The 21,103-nt window shown below is 42.8% G+C and overlaps 1 protein-coding gene across 2 annotated transcripts in view; it reads left to right on the top strand.

The window, feature by feature from the left end:
- The window catches only part of agrn (agrin), a 283,985-nt gene that overhangs the window by 201,280 nt on the left and 61,602 nt on the right, over window positions 1-21,103 (top strand). For both annotated transcript variants that reach the window (XM_080900080.1, XM_080900081.1), the window contains 3 exons: window positions 8,936-9,157; window positions 20,057-20,254; window positions 20,760-20,960. In XM_080900080.1, the coding sequence (XP_080756206.1) occupies window positions 8,936-9,157; window positions 20,057-20,254; window positions 20,760-20,960 (621 nt within the window). The remainder of the gene's footprint in view (window positions 1-8,935; window positions 9,158-20,056; window positions 20,255-20,759; window positions 20,961-21,103) is intronic.

The following is a 21,103-nucleotide window of genomic DNA, read 5'->3' as shown; positions in this document are numbered from 1 at the left end:
ACTCCTTCACTGGTGCCAGTCTTCCACTTCAGTGGCTTTTGTCGTTTTTTCCTCCCTTGTCTTTGTCTTTTTGTCTTGTGTGCTCTTCTTGCATAAAAAAAGCTATTCTTTCTTGTTTCAGTGCGTCAGTCAGTCTGTCTGTCTATGTCCATTTGGCCGGCTTCCCGGTTGTCTGGCTGCAGGTGGCAAGTGGGGTCACCCAGTGGGCGACCTCATCAAGCGGATTCTCAGGGGTGAAGCCCTTCCCCTCGCTCCGTGCGGACCTAACAGGAGGGGTCTTGTACTGCTGTCTTTTTCCTCTCACTCTTTCTGTCTCTCTGTGTGTCTTTGTGGCATTAATGTCTTTTCCTTCTGTTTACCCTCCAGCAAAGGTGTGATCCCTGAGGTTGGAGAAGTCTCCCTCTCTCCTCTCTGTGTTTTATTTTCAACCTAACCTGCCTAACCGATGCATACCTCTGATTAATCTCCTATTGCATGTTCAAAGTGCACGCCAGATCCCAACCTAACAGCTTCCCAAACAATCCCCCCCCCCCCCCGCTCCATCAATCAGGATTGTGTCGTAAAAAGCTTGCAACAATGCACCAAACCACGTGTAAGCATGATTCCTGCAGTAGGGCTGGAGTTCAGCTGCATTTTAATGAAACATTTTATATCCTACAAGGTCTTGAAAATACGATCATTCAGGTATGTGAGGATTTAAAATTCATTTCTGGATTGAACAGAAACCCAGTGAAGGGCTGAAGTATATGGTAGCACTAGTAGTAGTTCTACTAGTAGTAGTAGTAATTATAGTTTAATCATATTTTACACAGCTTTGTTTAGAATGTGTTATTTAGCTAGAAAATTAAAATTTTGTTCAAATCTGCATTTATGTCTTCTAGAACTGATGTTGCTAAATCAGAAAAATGAAGCCACTCGATTTTGCTTTGGTATAGACACTGTCTAGCGGAGCGCATGTTAATTACGCAGAGAACATCCTTAGTGAAAACATTAAAAGACTGAGGTCAGGGTGGCTGTATGTGTAGGTAACACAAGAGGTTTCTCCTGTTGTACATCAGCTTCTTAACGGTCAACACCATCACCACAACCCTGCCTATCCTTAACCATCCCCTTCACTTTAGTTTACTTGCTATAATTTCTCTGTTAAGCTTAAACCGTCTCACGGTGGCACAGATATTGTGAAAAATAAATGATTTTCAAAACATTAAACACTGTAATTGAACAAAATCCGATTTAATGCGGAGCTGCCCCATATCAACATTCTTGCTGGTGAAAGTCTGCCAGCTGAATGTATTGTGAATTGCTCTTTGTTAATAAAAGAAGAATGAAGAGATTTGTTAGCCTCTAAGCTTAGTGAGCCAACCTTAAGCTGCACACACTTCATTCAAGGTTCGGTGTGTAAAGCAGGTTGGCAGGATTTCAACCGATATCATAAGATGTTCAAGGCCCATTCTGTTCTTGGCACTGACACGCTCTGTCTAGTGTGTTTCCTCGTGTTAAAGGGCTGATTTAAAGGGTTGATTCACCCAAATTAAGATGACATCTGTTTTAAAGCTGTAGCGCAGAATGCACCAATATTTTTAATCATGTGTCATTTACATATCCGAGTGTCTCTGTGATCATTTTTAGAGATGATTTGAAGACCTCGTCTTGAGTTAATCTTTTTCAGAGTCAGGGTTTTTTTTTTTTTTTGCTCTTTCCCATCACAACGCTGATAGCCCAGCATGCGTGATAAAGCTGGAGTAATCTGCTCATGCTTTTCGGTGTGACATTACCTCAAACAAGAAATCCGCCCAACAGACGCGTTGTGTAATCACGTTCAGAGTTGCTGTCCGCATTTTTATTGTTGTTGCGACAGAGGCCGATAAAACGAGAGAAATCCGTCCATCCTCTAGGCACTGGGGCGAAGCTGAATACCAAAGTTATCTCCAGTCGTCAGCGTCAGGAGACACCAAAACTCATTTGCATTATTCGGCCGTCTGAGCTGTGAATAAATTAAATAGTGGAAATGGCAGCGCGAGCGCTTATATATTTTGCTCTGTTTCATTATTTCTGGCAAATGCTGCCTCAGTTCAGCCCCCTCCCTCGTTTGTTTCGCTCTTTTTTTTTTTCTCCCTCCTCGCTCTTCATCCTTTCCTCCCTTCCACTGCGCATCGCAGCCGTCAGCGGATGGTACTATGTTTCTTTAATGCATTTTTATTGACATTTGCATATTTTTCAAAACACAGCGCCACAAACGCCACCGCCCCCCGATACGGTTTTAATTAAACATCAAAAGAGGCAAGCCTAGGTGCCCACTGAGACTGTTGGTTTAGTCAGACAGATGATATGCATGCAAGGAGTGTGTGTGTGTGTGTGTGTGTGTGTGTGTGTGTGTGTGTGTGTGTGTGTCGGTGTTTCCATGTGTTTAATCACATTAGAACTCTCACTCTTAATTTTTCTTTTTCTTTCTTTCTTAAATGAAACTATATTCAACCTTGTAGCGTGTAGATCTCTCACTGTAAACCAAAAAAGATTCACCTGACAGATGCACATAATTTAAGGATGTGAGCATCTTCCGAACTGACTTCCAAAGCACTGAGTTCTCTTAAGAATCAATCGATAGCCTATCAGAATGCACGTGCCAACACACTTGCAGCCATGACAGTACTGTCAAAGGTCAAATCAGAATGAGAGCTGTGTCAAACAGTCCCACGCACTCAGTTGCCCACCATGTCAAGATTATAGGCAAAGTTTCATGTATCTGATCAATTAAATGAGTGGTATTTAATAATTTTTGAGCTTTTTCATTTCATTCTCTTGTTTCACTGGTTGAGTGGTGGGTTAGGTGGAGTGATCGATCACTCTGCCAGCTGTCAAACGGATGAAATTCTCCAGTTTTGACACAGTCATAAATCTCTTCTCATGTGGGTGACAGCCCTTAATGTCACCCCTCCCCTGCCGGTACTCACCCCCACAATGGATTGTGCTGTAAAGAAACCCAACATGTCTATAACGTCCTGACGGCTGTCCTCCCTAGGGGGGAAAAACCCCCAAATTGATTGATATCCAAACCTTCAATTTAGAGATGAAGACACCACGTGACGTTTAGCTGATTTACTTAAGTCCAGACAGAGTCACAAATCTTCCAGAGGTCTGTAAACACGCGAATGACTTTTGCTGGAAATGAATCAGAGTAGACTGCTGGGAAGGAGGACGGACAGGTCAGCAGCCTTGGTTTCTAAGATGGAAACATAAGAGTCGTTTGGCACCAACAGAGGAAAAGATCTATCAACTTTTAAAGAGGTTCAATTATTTACTGGACTTTGTGTGACTTATTCATAGACCAGGTTGCTGTTCTACAGTACACACACACAGTTTTAATAGCAGGTTAAAACATAATTGCAACCCCGACGTGCAGTCGAACTTGCCTTCATCCGACGTTTGAATAAAATGCAAGAAAATGTCTGCAGTGGTTAATTTGAGATTGATTGTAAATCTCCACAGATGGCCTCTGTTAAGTGTTTCACACTACACAAGAATATTTTTAGGCTAATGCAAAGAAATCCTGTTTTTCTTCCCCTCTGTCCTCTATGATGTCAGCACAGCAGGCTATCAGCAGAAACTAAGCAAGGAAGTGTGCATGTAGCGTGGTCTGTTGCAGAAATGTTCTTGTATTTTCAGCTATATTTAGAGGACCGAGCAATGATGGGAGACTCTTTGATGTTTGAGTCTATTGTATTCTGATTCTATAAAATTTCCCCATTGATAAAAGTGATGTGAAATAACAGAGCAACTTAAAGTGCTAGCTCCTGTATTTACGAAGTATATTTGCTATGCCTTTCTGCCAAAAAAGACACTGAGTCAATCTGAAGCTGAAAACCAAAAAAGCAACACGAGACAGCCCATTAATTGGAAGAAAGTATCTTTTCAACAACTTTTTTCCCCACATAAATGATTGTGCTTGTTAAAATGCCTTTAAAAAAAGGAATCTATTTATTTGATATGAGGGAACCAGACTGTGTGTAAAATTAATTACTTTTGCAGTGAAAATGCATAATTAAATCTTTGCCTTCTCTCCTCTATCTTGGCCCAAAGTTGCGCTGCAGCTTACTTCCTGCCCAGCGGGCATGCTATTTTGGTGCATATTCAGTAGTAATCAATGGAAAAGACTACAGGAGTGCATAGCTGCTCACCACAGGTCCCTGGAGCCCGTTCATGTACTAGCCTCACGTCTGGTATTAACAGAATACGAAGTAGAGAGGGCCCTCTGAATTGGTGGTTATGTTGTTCATAAAACAAAAATACAAGCAGCAGTGTTGCTTTTTAGCACATAAAGGAGAATGATTCAGTAAAATCAGTAACACAAGGCAGCCTATTAGAAACACACGCACACATAAACAAGGAGTGAACAAATGAAGGAGCTGGTTTTGAGGACACAAAATCTTTATCCGCGGCTCTTTTGTCATTTCGTGTGTACACAGCTGTGTGCGAGAGAGCGAGCGAGCGCAATCACAAGTGCAGAAAAGCTCACGCAAGTGCAAGTTGCTTGAAATGTGTTGCCTGTCGCCTCTGGAGGTTAACACAAAATCACTCAGTGGAAGACACATTGTCATTGACAAAGAGCTCTGCAAAGCAGGAAAGAAAAAAATCTGTCACCTTAGGTGTCAAGACTTTGTGCAGAATATTTTATCATTTGCATGTTTATTTGATGAGCATCTCCCCCCTGCGCGTTTGTGATTGGACTAACAAACAGTCGCGAAGCCTGAGTGTGTAAGTCAGCCTGAGATCACCAGTGCTGTTATTGCTAATCAAGTTAATTAGAGGAAGTGCCGCGGGAGCCTGATTGACGGCAGCTAGGGACCGCCGGTCCACTTACTGCAGCCCGCAGGCTGTCATTGAGCAGAAATTGCAGAGAAATGTGGGTCAACGGGGTGTCAGGAGTGACTTGAGGCGGGCTTGGTGTTCCGTTGGGGTGTGATCAGCCATGCAGTTCTTTCAATTTCAACAGTTTTCTTTTCATTTTTTAAAAAATGTCTTCCTAGGCCTTCCTCGTGCTGTAGCTCCTGATTTGATCGGAGATGCAGTAAGTGAAGCGAACTGGTGTGCCGTTTTTTCTTTACTTTTTTAAACTTCCTGCAACATACACACCCTAATGACTAGATCACCACCTTTTTTGGATTAGACCAACAATATTTGCGTATCATCTCATCTCTGACGGATATATCTCAAAAGATCAGGGGATGCCAGCTTGTGTCCCCTCCCCGTGTTATTTTTGCTCGTCTCTATTTTGAAGAGCAACACATTCTTAGTTGTACAAGCACAAAGAGGCTTCGACTCACCTCCTGCCTTGATAAGTATTCAGTGGTAGACAGACACAGCCTGCGGGTATGCCTTTTGCTGTATGCTAATATAGCCTTTTCTCTGCACCTCCCTCTCCCTCGACTAATATGATACATAAATGTTTTTAATGTGAGGGAGGTAAAGGGAGTCGGATCAAAGCCCTGGCAGTGGAGACACACAGAAGGCGGGATTTTGCTGCAGATTGGCTGCACCCTATTGGAATCCTGTGTTGTAATGGGTTGCAGTTGTAGGTGATTATTCCTGCCAGTTGGCCACTGCAAGCATCACCTGGATTACACTGATTCACTGCCCTGCATAATATAGGGAATGATTTGGAATTGCACACAGACCCGAGGGGGGAAAAGTCCAATTAACATATGTATGAGCTGAGCGGAGATGGGAGGAAACGCTCGCCAAAATAATCTCCCAGCATTTCAGCGACATGTTACGGTGGGGTTAACAGTGTGGGCCCGCTGACTGCAGCAGCCACAGTCACAGCTGAGTCTGACCGGAGCGCGCCGTGCCATCGCGCAACCTAACAAGGAGCCGTTAAGCTTTATAAGCAGCACTGTGGTGTCCTTGGCACTTTATCTGTCATATAACTCCACTAAGTGAGCAATAATAAGACTTCAGGCAGACAGGTAAGCAATCAGGGAATCAGAGGAACGTGTCCTCTCAATATTTGACGTGGTCTGCTAGTGACACTGCGGCCTAACCCGAAGTAATCCCCTCCTGAGTCCTGAAGTGGAGGCATGCTATTAAAATACCGCACTAATTAAAATGGATAAATTTACATGCCTCCTAGCAGGAGAGGATACAGACTGAGGCGACACCCGGAATGTAAAGTCCTGTCAGCCGGTGTGGTAGTACAGAAACAGAGCAGATTACACACTAGCAGAGCTGAATCCTTGATTGGAGAATAGAGAGAGGGAAAAGTATTCGTGCCTTTTTTCTTCTCCTTCCACTTTTCTCTATCCATGAGAGACAATTCACTGCACCTGCTCAGCCACTAAAACAATGCCTTGGCTACTGTGCTATGTGTTTGGCACCTCCCATCTAACTGTCAAGCTAATTTTCGTGCATAAAACAGAACACTTTAAAGCCAGAAACTATAGTGTATTCTGGACTTGCCTGAAAGAAGGACTGATACATGCATGAAGAGATGGATTTTTCTATTTGGGAGAAGACCAGAGAGCGAAAGAGAGCTGGAAAAGGCTTGTGAGCGACCAAGCTTAGGCCCGCCATTTCAAAGCTTCTCCCTGCATCCAAGGGAAAGTAAAAAGACAGCTTCAGTTCTTTTTTTAACTGTGTCACAAGATTCTTTTTACACTTGGGGAGATTGTCTTTTTTTTCACCCTCGTATATTGTCTCCAGTTAATAAATCAGGCAGAAATTTTGCCCCCCAGAGGTGGAGGATGATAAAAAAAATAGTTTTGGAGGGGAATTCTTTCATCTTTTTTATGAGTGTGAAACAAAGAGAATGGGAGACAAAGGCCTTATCGGAGGCTGCAGTTGTGTTTTAGGAGCCCGTCCTTAGGAAGTGGGCTGGTGAACTTTAATGCAGGCCAAGGTTGTACAGTTAAGCTCGGATCACAAGCGTACAACGGTTACACGCACTTGGAGACACACACACACAGACACAAGGCGTTGAAATGAGATCACAGGGAATCAATTGTTTTTGAAGCGGCACCGAATTAAGCGGCATTGAGCAGCTTTCATATTTATGTGGCACCTCCGAGCTCTTTTGAAAAGCCAGCTCGCCTTCCCAACGCAGAAATCAATAACGGTGTTTCACCCTTTAATCTGAAACACTCACCCTCGGAAATGAGAGCGCCCGCGCTCGAGATCGGGAAAGATTTGCTCAATTACAGTTGTGGGAAAAAAGTAGGCGGTCGTGGACAAACTATGTTACATCTGCTCTCATTTTTATTTTAATATCTGCAGTTCAGCTCAGGAGTGATCATAATTCAGACAGATGAGCCAAATGATCTGTCTTATGTAGATAACACTGATCTTTATCCCACATACCCCCTTTCTTTCATCAGAGTGCAACAAGCTAATTGCCACCGTCTGCGTTATCAGTTGATAATTTCCCCCCTCGTGTTAGCGCTACGAGTTGAGGCTCAGCTGAACATCCCTGAGCTGATAAATGAATCATGGGGCTTCGCACATGCCAAGTCAGCCCCCCACCCACAACACCCCCGTGTTACTATCTAATCCCATAATGGTCTCAATAATGATGGAGCCATGGGTGGCGTCATTACAAAGGGCAGTTTCCATGACAGCACCTCTACTCATCTAACCAAAGCTCACAAGAAAGGTGGCGCAGAAGGAGGAAGCAAGTTTTGTTTCGCTTTGGTTGTGAAACGGCACCACTTTCCATTTCAACCACGGCTTCTCATCAGAAACTATTTGATGACTCCGTCTGCGTTTTCCTCTAATCTGCAGACACACCACATTTAGCAGAGGGATCCGTTCCTCATGCGTGAAACTTTCTAAATGAAAACCACTACGGTGCCAGGCTATCATCTTTCGCTCGCTCTCGATACCGGAGTGCGCACCATCCCACCTAAGGCTTCAATCTTCCGACCGTCGGGCTGAGCCGGCAGCGCTCGCGCACGCATGCCGGCGCCCCCGACTCAGAGAGCACACGATGCCATATAATATTTTCCCTGGTACATAAAGCTTTAAAGAAGTGATGGGATGGGAGGCTGTGATCAAAGCGTTGTTCACGCCCATTTTTTTTCATCAGGTTTTCACTCTGTTCTGATCAAGTCAGGTTTTATCGGCCCTGGCCTACACCCATCTGCCGCTACCAGAACCATGGGTACAAAATCCTGTCCTCGTTTTAATGAAGTCATGCTGGAGTTAGCGTGTGAGGAGAAAAGACTGAGGCAGACACCTCTCTCTGATGTTCACATTTCATATCTGCCTCTGCCCAGGAGCTTGCCTTTTTTGAATTATTAAGCAGAGGGCTCTTTCTTCTTTTCGCCTATTTCTTTCTCTTTTTAATTCTCTCACTCTCTCAAAAAGCAAACTCTATCCCTGGTGCTCTTCCTTTTCTTGCTCCTGCATGTCAGTTCAACCAGCTTTGGCTGAAGCAATGGCTCTCACTGAGATGCAAATGGCAGCCTTTGAAGGGGCACACTGGGAACGTCAATTAATCCAGGCGTTTACGCGCAGGAAAAAAAAAAAAGGCAGTGCAACCATTGTTCGTAGGCTGTTTCATCTCTATTGTGCTACAGGGACATGTTTTTATCCACTGTCCTTGTGCCTCTGGATTCCGTGGACTCTTCAAAGATTCAGGATACATCAGGATAGGTACAAAGGCAAGGAAATGACATAGGAAACTAAGGAAGTTGAGGTGACACAGGACTAGGGCTGCATTGCATATTCCATCATATCTCTGTTTCTCCCTAAACCCTTTCTAACACAAAAACCAGCGCTTCTATTTGTAGCGATATTCTAACTTACCTCACTATCACCTGTGCTCTTTTGCAACCCCAGACTTCTCTCCAACCTCAACTTTATATTCTCCCCGACCACTAAGGCTGTACTGTTTGCTACCATGCCTCTAACTGTGATCTCTGTCTCTTGGGTGGTCGGCCTTCAGATCTCAACATACCGAGCCCGTGCTTGCATGTAGCGTGCAGTCACGGGGCAGAGTGTGTGGTCAAGAACAACGAAGCGGTGTGCGAGTGTTCCGAAGCCTGCCCGCAAACGTCCGACCCCGTGTGCGGATCCGACGGCCAGACCTACGGCAGCCCCTGCGAGATGCGATTGATGGGTTGTGCGCTGCAGAAGGAAATCAGCATCCAACACAAAGGACCCTGCGGTGAGTACTCACTGTCACAAAACCCAAATATAAAAGTGCTTGCATCTCAGTAATGAATTTCAAATTAGCGTCATGCTCGTACGGTCACATTGCCCCATGCAGTCAGCTATAGTGAGGAGACATGACTGTGAAATGCTGTGAATCATAGCTTACAGACATGGAAGGATCTCGGAATATGATTTAGCAAATTAATTAATAGCACCACAATGCGGAGAGGCAAAATTATAATCCACAGACGTTAACAATTAACACACATAACTTTATATTCATGTGTGACCCCACTGGGAGCCGTTTCAAATCCAGCAAAGGCAAATCAATACTTAACACACTGATGAATTTCATGATCCCTTGTCCGTTACTCTTTATCTGTTCCTCTGTGCTCATCATCAGCCCTTCTATAGCAACACCACAACTCCAATTTGCCTGTTTTGACCTTTAAGTGAAGATGCACTTTGCTTTTGATGAAACAGAGTGCGGTGCATATTTTTCTGTAATTGGCTACATGAGTCACTTGGCTTTGTCTTTCACTGCCGGAGTATCAGCTAGTCATTAGTATACCAGCAACAGTGGAGCTTCAAGTGGTAAAAATATCTCTATACCCACTATGCTGGCACACAGCCATATGGACAGGTTTTTGCAGCTTGGTAAAGCCACTCAGTGAGTACTCCGTGGCATAATGCCATTTTGCAACGCCAATTTTCCCATGGACTCTAATTGATTATTGAGTATTCTTGCTTGTCTACAATCAAGTCATTCACTTTTTACTCAAACTGGGCAGAAGTACAGTGGCTGTTAGCCCCATGGCCAGACTGTCTGTGTAACTCAATTTTAATGCAATAGATTTTTTTTCCTGCATATTTTGACGACAGCAAAAGTCTGTTGGCCTCTGCAGTACTGTATTTGTGGATGAGATGAGCAGTTTCAAACATGATGAGTGCAGCACAATCAGTTTGCTCTTCGTGATCTAAAGTGTGAAAAGATTTTATGGTTGTTACTTATTTATTTATTTTATTTTTTGCACAAAGGAACCAAAGTCTTTTAACAGAGCTCGTTTTTTTAGAGTTTTATACTTAGAATGACAGAGTTAGTTCCTGGAGAGTTGCTATGTGGACTCTCTGCCTGCCTGTGTACTACATCTATCATCCTCCCCTCCCAGCTTTCTCTTAATTGAACTCCAGCGTGTAAGGATGTATGCCGCAGAGAAACAGATCTAAAGCAGTGTTCAGTTGGTGGGCAGGCCCGTCAGTGCCACACCACAGGTAGACGGCTCGGAGTCCCTCCGCGGTAATGAATAGTCTTTATTTTAAAAAGCGAGAGGCAGGATGAGCTGGCGGGGCTGAGGGACTCTGTGTGTAATCCAGCACTATGGATGGTTCTTGGCTCCCAGAGGAACAGGCCTGCGTCAGCGCAATGGTGCCATAAAAATGCTGAGGCATTGGCTTGCCAAGTGCGAGCCAGCCGAGAAATGATGGCGATGATAATGTGGGTTATTTCTGGGCTGTTTGCACAGCTTTACTGGGCTTTTATTCAGCACCATAACAACTGACTGACTTAAGCTATTATCTCACCTAATTATCACCAGCTATTCCCTTCACTAATATACTATACAGGTTCACAAGGCAGAAAAGGAGCGAAACAATATGTGCTGCCTTCAGGTGGAGTCGGAAGAATAGGAATTAACTGTTAAAGATATATGAAGGTATATGAAAGAAGGTGAATAAAATGAGAATGTCTGACCTTTGCACTGCAGAAGAGCAGCAGCACTGGTGATAATTAGGCTTACAAAATATACAGACTGTGCAAAAGTCTCGAGCCCCCCCTCATTTCTTTAGATTTTATTTCCAAGGAGCCAGACCTTCTTATATACAGTATGTGTTTTTTCTTTGTCAGTAATTCTCCAGAAGCTCTTTCGTCATTTTTATTTGGACATTGGCTGTTTTTTCACATTTTCAGTCCATATCTTGTTCCTGACCATTTTCAGTTAAGTGTTTTTTGCTTGTTAAGCCACTTTACACTATGATTTACTCAATTTCATACCAAAAAAGCAATTACCTAAGAGTTTTTATCTGACAGCTTTAACAACAAAAGAATAATTGGCAGGATTAAACAACTACAGTAGATCAATTGTAGCTAAAAGTCATGTCCTTAAGAAATAGGAAAACAATAAGGAGACATAGGAAACGATCCAAGATGCATCTGGACCTTCAGCTAATGCTCACCAAACCTTCATCAGAAATAGTCCCAGTGGAAGAGTGGCCATCAAGAAGCCATCTTTAAGTGAGGTAAACAGCGAGAAAAGGCTGAGATATGCCAAATTAAACAGGAGTTGGACTGAAAAGTGGCAACGGGTCTTATACATCAGGATATACATTACTGTACTGTACAGAGGAGGTCAGTAGAGAGGTGGGTGTCTACATTCATCTGTAAAACATGGTGTAACCTCTCTAAACGAAATGCCAGTGTAACTGCCAGTAAAAGCATACCTGGAAAGAAAAGAAAACCCACAGTGGAACACTATCAGTCATGTACTGGCCTCCCCAGAGCCTAGACCTCGACATTAATGAAGCAGTGTGGGATCATCATGATAGAGAATGGAACAAAAGGCAGCCAAGATCCAAAGAAGAGCTTTGAATGTCCTTCAGGAAGCCGGAAGAACTATTCCTACTTAAAGACATTACAGAAAGTCTACATAAGAGAGTTCAGGCTGAGTTGAATAATAAAGGTGGTCATACCAAATATTAACTTTCAGCCTTATTAGAACTGTAAAACCTCAAACTTTACTGTTGCCTTACTTTGTGTATTTCCATGTGTATTTGAATTTGTTTGAATAAATCGGTGCACCTGTTTCCCATTTTCCTAACAAAATATAAAGAGATGAGGGGCGGCAGTACTGTTGGTTTTTATATTATTTCATTTATATGATTTCCAGAACACTCACCAAGGAAAGGATGCATTTGTTTACTGTTGCCGTTTTGTTATTTCCATCCAAATGCTCTATAGTGTGTACGCTGTCATATTTATGGCTGCCAGGCTCAGAAGTAGGAGCTTAGGTGAGGCTGTGAGGGTAGCAATAGTGTAGCGGGTGAGAGAAGTGCCACAACAGGGAACTTAACTGTGTATGTGTGTGTGTGTGGGGAGCTTATTGCCTCTCATGGGCCCAGACATAATTTCATTTCTATCCCTCCGGCCTGGAAACATAGTGGTTATCTATATGGCTCAGGTGCAACCTGATAGCAATATGAGTGACATTTGTTATTATTCAGAGATTTTTCCTCCTCCTGCATTGGAGTGGCGGGCCACCTTGTAACAGGGGCTGGAAGAGGTACACTTGGTTAATAGACCCCCCAGCTGGATATCAGTCACCCCAGGAAAAAAGCCCATTCATGCTGACTACCCAAACAGATGAGAGCAGAGGTGCCTGAATCATTTGAGAAACAGAAATAACAACTTCCCCTTTTTTCTCCCACAGGTGTTGGAAATGATATTCTCAGTTGAGTAAGAAATATAGGTCACAGAGGCAGCCTGTGAGAAAAAAATGAGAGAATAAAAGAGGGCAGAGGGAAAAAGGGAGGAGAATGTGATAAATGTTCATAGGAAAGGAGATGGAGGTAAATAAGATGATGAGGCGCAAAGAAAGTGGGGGGCAGAGTTAATAGTGTACTGGCCAGGCATGCATCAACAGGGGAGTTGTTATCACCCAGGCATGTTCACAAGCCTTCAAAACACAAAGCAACATGCTTCTTTCTGTTTAATCCTGAGGTACTACTCCTCCCAGACCCCCTCAGCTGCAGTTCAGGTGTTCCCCAGTAAGGATATCTAAAAAATGCTGTAAAGCTGGAGGGTCTTTGTTGTTGTTTTTTCTGTTCAATGAGTCAGTTCTTTATGTTTTCAAGGACACTTTTCTACCAACCCACTCCTGTTCCTCCTTCTCACCTTCAGCTCCACAAACACTTTGTCCAAACACAGCAGCACAAACTGTTAAAGTGCAAAGTTGCTAACATCAGATCTCTGGGACTCCAAGGGGACCTTGACAAAATATTAGCAGGTCCTCATCCAAAGGAAGAAAGGTTTTCTTTGATAGTTAAAGACATGCGTGAGGATATTATGAAACCCTGATTCCAAAAAAGTTTGGATCCCATGTTATTAAAACGTTAATACAAACTGAATGCAATGATTTGCAAATCTCATAAACCAATGATTTATTCACAGTAGAACATAGAAAACAATGTTTAAAATGCTCCATTTTACTATTTCATGAGAAATATTTGCTCATTTTGAATTTGATGGCGGCTGCAGGTCTCAAGATGATTTGTATATGGGCAGCAAAGGGTTGGAAAAACTAAGTGGTACTAAAAAGAAACGGCTAGAGATACATTTTACAAAGGATTAGGTTAACTGGCAATATGTCTGTAACATGACTGGGTACAAAAAGAGCATCTTAGAGAGTTTCTCAAAAATAAAAGGTGGTTACAGGCTCACCAGTCCGGAAAAAATGACATATACAAACTTCAAAATAACATTTGTCAATGTAACATTGTATATCTCCAAGTCTAGGGCAGGGCTGTTGAACTCCAGGTTTCCAGTTCATTACCAGGCCTCTGGAGAACTTCAAGACATGTTGAGGGGGTAATTTAGCCATTTATATGTGTTGGATCAAGGACACATCTAAAACCTGCAGGACACTGGCCCTTGAGGCCTGGAGTTTGACACCTGTGGTCTAGGGTATATTAAATCTGATGTTTCTGATAATCCGGAGAACTCTTTGTGCAAGGGACAAGGAGGAAATTCAACATGTGAACCCTACAATCTTCAGGCCTTCAGGTGGCACTGTATCAAAAACAGACATGGAAATCACTGCCCAGGCTCAGGAACAGTTTGTGTGGGTACCACCGTAGCTCACTTGTTAGGCCATGCAACCATGTTCAGCTTGACCTGGACCTTGCTCCCTGCCATGCCAGTATTACCATTTTAGAGAGCACCTTCAGACAGTTTAGAAACATACTGTAGATTTCACATATGCCAAACTTGTATACCCCAGCCAGAGTCTAGATTAAGCACACCTTATTGCCAGACTCATGGCAGACTTGCTCTGAATGGCGAACATTCTAACTCCCGTGATCTGGGTGCCAGTGCTGCCTAAATGGTTGCCCAAATGTTATTAAGCATATCTAATGATCAGCCGATCTCCATACTCACAGCTGGCAGCTGTTTTTGGACCAGAGAATGGTGCCATCTTTGAGCCTTTATTGGCCTGAATCATTCTGCTGTAAAGGCAGAACTAATTTTAGCTGACTCTTAAGCTATTTAGTGAATATTTGTGTCAGGTTTTTTATCAGAACTCACACAAAAAGGCTTTAAAATATCTTACTTTGATCTTGGACAGTGTGTCATACTCTATATTTCTCTAGGTTCTTGCGCCTGAAAAGCATTTGCATGAGATGAAAGATCCCCTGTTGTAATATCTCCCATTCTTTATTGTCATGTCTGTGTTTCATAATGGCCAGCCAGACTTTTTACCTTAAATTTTGAACTTTTAATGGTTGCGAGGTTGCCTTCAGAAACCACTGAAACCCAGAAATGGTGATGACAGACTTGAAGACGACTGATTCAGAGATCAGACATGACAAAAAGTACACATCCTAACATTATCAGTAATGGCAACAATCTCCTCTCTTTTCCCGGCTTTGAACTGAGGCTCCCCTCCTCTTCTGTCTGTGATGCATGTTGTCTGGAGGATCAGGCAGTGCAGAGAGCCAGGTGCGAGGGGCAGGAGCTGATAAAGAAGCGAGGCTACTATCAGGACACAGGGCCTGATAAAGGACAACACTCACCACTTCCACTTCCTGATTTATAGCTGTCTCAGCCACAGAGGATCCACGACCACAGCAGTACACTTTTACTATGTTTTATGTTTATTTCTTTTTTTGTCATAGAAAAGCTGTGCAGGGGAGATTCTTTTTTTTCCTCGAGAGCAATGAAAATAATTGTTAAGTACTCTTAGCCATTAAATACTGACAAAAGCAATAATGGTACCTCAATACTCCACTCTTATGTGACACCCCATTGTGAAAGTATGGTGTGGTAATCTTCTGCAAGATTGTGGAATCTGCAGGAATTTGCTCCCATCCTATAAAGAAAATGCATCAGTGAGGTCAGCCACCGACGCTGAGGTCTGGATTGCTGTGTGTGACCGAGATGATAGCAAGAGTATTGAACGGGTCTGTGCTGGTCAGGTCTTCAACAGCAAAATAGTGTAAAGGTCCTTCTGCAAAAAAAAATGTGACATGTTGGAAAAGGTCAGAGCAATCCAAAAACTGTTGCAACAAACTTGGAGCCTAAAATATGATTATAGAAAAATGTCATCGGGTGCCAAGGCACTCAGATGTCCCCAAACTCAAACTCAAGACAGAAGGCCACACTGTGAAAAATAGCCCCAGAGCAAAAGCACACATGAATTTAGCATAGACAGTTGCCCTGAATGTCCTGCTCGTGCAGTTTAATTTAAGCATATCTTCATAGAACTGATCATTCCACCTCCACAGAATGAAACGTTTGCTCCTACAGGCTCCCACAGGCCATGTACTGTACATAAAGTGCCACGTTTCTTGCCATATCCACTTCTAAGTGGATAGCTGTTAATCAAGAAAGCAGCGGATGCCCACATTAGATGGAGAGATGAAGGAAATGAATGGCTCTAAAAGAGTAATAAACAGATTAATAATGTGGAGGGTTCCAGCAGCCAGCCTTGCCTCTCTCAATTAGTGCTAAATCAGCGGTGGGTATTAGCCTGCCCCTAATTGAATGTGATAGTGAGCTGTGCTAATGCAATCCTCCCAGTGTAATTGGTGTCAGAGGAAAAGGTGTCTATACTACTAGCCTTTTCTGTGTATGAGGACTTGGATTTGCCTTCTCATTTTTCTTTCATGTCCCCATGAGGGCTCAGTCAGCACCCTGAGCCTGCCCTGCTGTTTCTTTTGAGGGAAACGTTGTCTCAGCCAATCAGTCAACAGATGAGCTAGATAAATCCTCATACTAAAATCAAGGATTTCAAAAGCTCTCTTTGCTTTTTTTCTGGTAGCATCTGGCGAGAGAATACAGATGTTCTCAGCTTGATTCTGACTGAAAAGCGGTGGAAAAACAGCATATTTTGGACCATATATAATTAGCCTTACAATCTTAAGGGAAAGCGTGATTTGTCACACTCAGTTGAGGCTAGTTCTTTTCAGCATCCGCTGCTGAGAAGGCTTCCCAAAAAATGGTGCTGGCTACTCCCATCCAGTACCTGGCTTTCACTACTTACAACAATTGCTATTCCGGCCAAGGAGTTCAATTCTTGTCTCATCAGAGCAGAGAATCGTTTCCTTCATGCTTTCAGAATGATTTAAGTGTAATTTGGCAAACTCTAGCATGGCCCTCTTGTGGATTTTACTCAGGACTAGCTTCAGTTTCTGACCACTCTCATAAAGTCCTGATTGACTGAGTGCGGTTGACCTTCTGGTAGCTTCATCTATTTTTGGTGACAATTTTCAAAGCTCATTGTGTTCAGCTATTTAGTTTCAGTTCCAGAAAGACTGGTTTTGGTTGGCTTGAAATTTCTTTAGTGATGGAACCCACTGTGCTCCTGGGAACTTCATGCACTTTAGCATCTTTTCTAAAATCCTCCTCCATGGATTTGTGCTGTGGTAGGGCTCTGTCTGGGAAGTTTTTTTATTTCATGGCATAGTTTTTACCTCTGACATGCAGTAAACTTTAAATGGCATGTGTGCGGCTTTCTGTATTCTTTAATATCATGTGAATGTACCTCATGTACACTAATAAAGCTTTATACAAATTCCTTGTTTTCCCAGGAAAAATGGGGAAACAGGTTATTTCCTGTAGCTCTGAATAGTAAATAATGTTTGCCTTGATTCTCATGCTTAGTTCTTAGCATAATTTTGCATGAGAAAAATGCAACAAATGAGACATTTTTTATTATGAGACATATAGAATACAAATGTTCTTTTTTTTATCCATTTAAAAAACAGAGTTATTTTTCCACTTTTGTTCATTTCCATTGTTACCGTGTCCATCTAAACACTCACCAAGAAGAAAGAGTTTTGATTTTAGTGGAATTTCTTTTAAAATATTCTTTTCATGTGTCACTCTACCCAAACTGTTTTAGTGTTCCTTTAGACGTTGGTGCCTTGTCTATTTATATAACAATGCAATGTGTCAGGAGTAACATAACTCTCCAGCCACTTTATTAGGCAAACCTGTTCAACTGCTTGTTAACACAAATATCTAATTAGCCAATCACACGGGAGCAACTCCAATTAGGCGTGTAGACGTGTTCAAGACATCTTGCTGAAGTTCAAACGGACTTTGAAGGTGGCGTGTTTTTTAGTGGCAGACGGGCTACTGTGGGCATTTCAGAAATTGATTTTTCCACACAGTCATCTCTAGGGACAAAACATCATTTGAATGAAGGTTTTCTGGTCAGAAATGCCTCGTCAAGACCGAGGCTACAATGTGCTCACCTCTACTGGGCAATGGAAAATTGGAAAAACATTAGCTGGTCTGATCAGGCTTAGTTTCTGGTGTAACATTCAGCAGTTTGGGTCACAATTTAGCGTAAACGACATAAAATCACAGCTCCACCCTGCCTTGTATTAATGGTTCAGGTTGCTGATGGTGGTGTAATACTTCTGTTGCACACTTTGAGCCCTTTAATAGCAACTGAGCATGATTTAAACACCGCAGCCTACCTGAGTATTGTTGCAGACCTTGTCCAACCATTTGGGACCATAGTGTACCCAACTTCTGATGGCTGCTTCCAGCAGGATAACCCACCATGTCACAAAGATCGAATCACCTCAAACTGGTTCCTTGAACTAGGGCTGGGCGATATGACCAAGAATTCATATCTCGATATTTTTTAGCTGGATGGCGATATAAGATATATATCTCGATTTTTTTTTTTTAAAGCCATAAGTTAAGAACAAAAAGAGAGTTCTAGTCACACTGTGTCCCAGATGTGGGCGCTTTTATTTACATACAGCGTAGATGTACATGAAGAAATTATTCAAAAATAAATTATCAGCATTTATTAAATAATCATGGTCCATAAATAAAAGAAAACAATGTTTTTTTGTGCATAACAAAAAGCTCACAATTGTGCAGTCAAAATGTAAACTAATAGACGCTGAGCATAGTAACAAAGAGACAGATTTCACAGCTGCACCACGTCTCTGAACAGGTGCCGTTTGTGGTCCTTATACACACACAGTACGGTAATATTACGTTGAAGCACAGTACGTATCACTCCGCGAGGCTCCTCCCCGGTAGCCCTAATCCTCCAAGACAATCCATCAAGCGGTGCAGCTCCGTAGCTTAGCAAAGTCATATTAAAACATTTTTTGACAGATTGCTGAGCGCTGTATACCACATAAAATCGGTTCGCGGTCAGTAAGCACAACCAGAATTCATACATAAGGCGCACTGTCGAGTTTTGAGAAAATGAAAGGATTTTAGGCCGTGCAGCCCCTCCTGGCTGCATGTCGTTAGCGCGGTTAGCTCGTTAGCGCGGTTAGCTCGCTAACACGTTGACGCCGTCCAGCCCCACGCACGGTAACTCGCTAACGGAGATTTTCCGCTTTCATCTTGTCATTGCCTGCAGGTGAAGCTATGGGGGAGGCGGAGTTGTGTTCAGTGAAGGAGAGGCGAGGCCGAGTAACGTTGCGTAGAGACAAAAGTGGACGAAAGAGAGGCAAACCTGCGGCTCCACAAGTATAATTATAACGTAACATAGACTATATCGATATAAACGATATTGTCACATCTTATATCTCGTATGAAAATATATCGATATTTTTAAAAAACTCGATATATCGCCCAGCCCTACCTTGAACACAAGTTCACTGTACTTAGATGGATTGGCCATCCTTTGATCGTGGTGGGATTGGAGATTTTCATCACGGATGTGTAGCTGACAAAGCTGCAGTCTATGTGCGATGCCATCATGTCTGTATGGACCAAAATCTCTGAGGAACGTTTCCAGCATCTTTTTGAATCTATGCCACAAAGACTTAGGGCAGAAGCATCCAGTTCTGTGGTGTGTAATTAAGTGGGATCTCAGTACTCTGATTTTCCATCCTCTAGTAAGATTGAATTTTCCAAATCTTCACTCCATATACTGAGCTTGTAAAGTAAAATATTTGTACTGTAAGTTTGAACTTTTTCCAGTATTGGCACAGTTTTGGTTTCTTTGCTTAGCACCTCACCAGTTTGGTCTCCAACATTTTCAAAATTAATGATAATGGGTGCGTCAAAGTAATTCAATTCAGCTGTATTTATACAGCGCCAAATCACAACACCAGTCACCTCAAGGTGCTTTATATTGTAAGGTAGACCCTACAGCAACGCATACAGAGAAAAACCCAACAATCATATGACCCCGTGTGATATCAAAGTAACATATAGATGAATGACAGGACCCAGTGTTTCCAAGCAGAACATTATATCCTAATGTGATAATCAGTGTTATTCACTTGACTTGTCAGTAGTTTTAATGTTGTGGCTGAAAGACCAAATGACAAACCAACACTACTTTAAGAATCTGTAGTAGCCAGAAACTCATTCCCTCGCAACTTTATATTCACTTAAGTGATGTTTCAAGCATCATCAGAAAGTAAGATGAGCTGAAAAGCACTGCACTGCACTGCATTTGCATAATGATAACATAAGAGAATCCATTTTAAGTCTACCATACATTAATACGAGCAGTGTAAAAGAAACTTAATATCCTCTAAATTCACCGTTTCTCTTAGAATCAGACCTCGGCGCCAAGGTTATGTAATCCCACAGGAAGCACACATGCACAGACACACTTAACCATTTGTTTGCCTGCTTGTCCCCATCTAGATGAGGCCTGTGCCAACTGCTCTTTTGGGGCAATCTGCGATGCCCAGAGCAAGCAGTGTGTGTGTCCGTCAGAGTGTGTCAAGTCCCACCAGCCTGTGTGCGGCAGCGATGGTACCACCTACAACAGCGAGTGTGAGCTGCATGTGCGGGCCTGCAAACAACAGATGGACCTCCGAGTGGTCGGCCAAGGAGAGTGCAGTAAGTAATGCATACATTTATGGAGAATATGTCTGGTAGTTACAGTATGTCATCTTCAGTGTGTCATTATTAGTATAAATATGAAGGACACATCAGCGATCTTAGCACAAACTGGTGATTTGATATTAGGCTAGGGAAAAAGTGTGCAATGTTCATATGTAAAAGATTCATTTCTTTCCTCTGGCTCTGAGTTAAATATGGAAATGACATGTAAAAATAGTGCCCATCAGGAAGCTCATAAAACTGCAGGCACTTCAAATACAAGCAAACTTGTCAAACTGAATTCTCAGATGGGAAATTGCTCCAGCAGCATGTGCTGTATATGTTTTAAAGTGGAATATATTACGAGGGGAAGCAGCGTGCATGACAAATAGAAAAAGGAAAAGAGAAATCCTGTTTAAAAATATATTCCAGAGATGACTTTGAATGTCCATGTGGATCATATCCATCAAAATAACTCACCAGTCATGCTGTGGCCTGCCCCTCTGCTGTGTGTTTAATACAGAAACATGTGGCAACACTGTTTGTGCCATGGGTGCCCGGTGCGTCCAGAATAGGTGTGAGTGCCCGCCGTGCTCAGGCGAGCCCTACTCCCCAGTGTGTGGAAGTGATGGCACCACCTACGACAATGAGTGTGAACTTCGCAGACATTCCTGCACGCAGATGACGAGAATTGACGTGGCGAGGCTCGGCAGCTGCGACGAAGGTAGGAAAATGGACTTTGAAACGGTGTAATTATCTTTATCAAGCGACCTGCGGTGCCGTATTTAGTCGTTTGTGGATTCGTAGCTGCGACGTCTGCGTCAGCTTAACACTGCAAAAAACATGAGGCGACAGCCGCGGTGTGTT

Source organism: Rhamphochromis sp. 'chilingali', assembly GCF_963969265.1.
Source record: "Rhamphochromis sp. 'chilingali' genome assembly, chromosome: 12".
Taxonomy (NCBI): domain Eukaryota; kingdom Metazoa; phylum Chordata; class Actinopteri; order Cichliformes; family Cichlidae; genus Rhamphochromis; species Rhamphochromis sp. 'chilingali'.
This window is presented reverse-complemented; position numbering and strand designations above follow the sequence as displayed.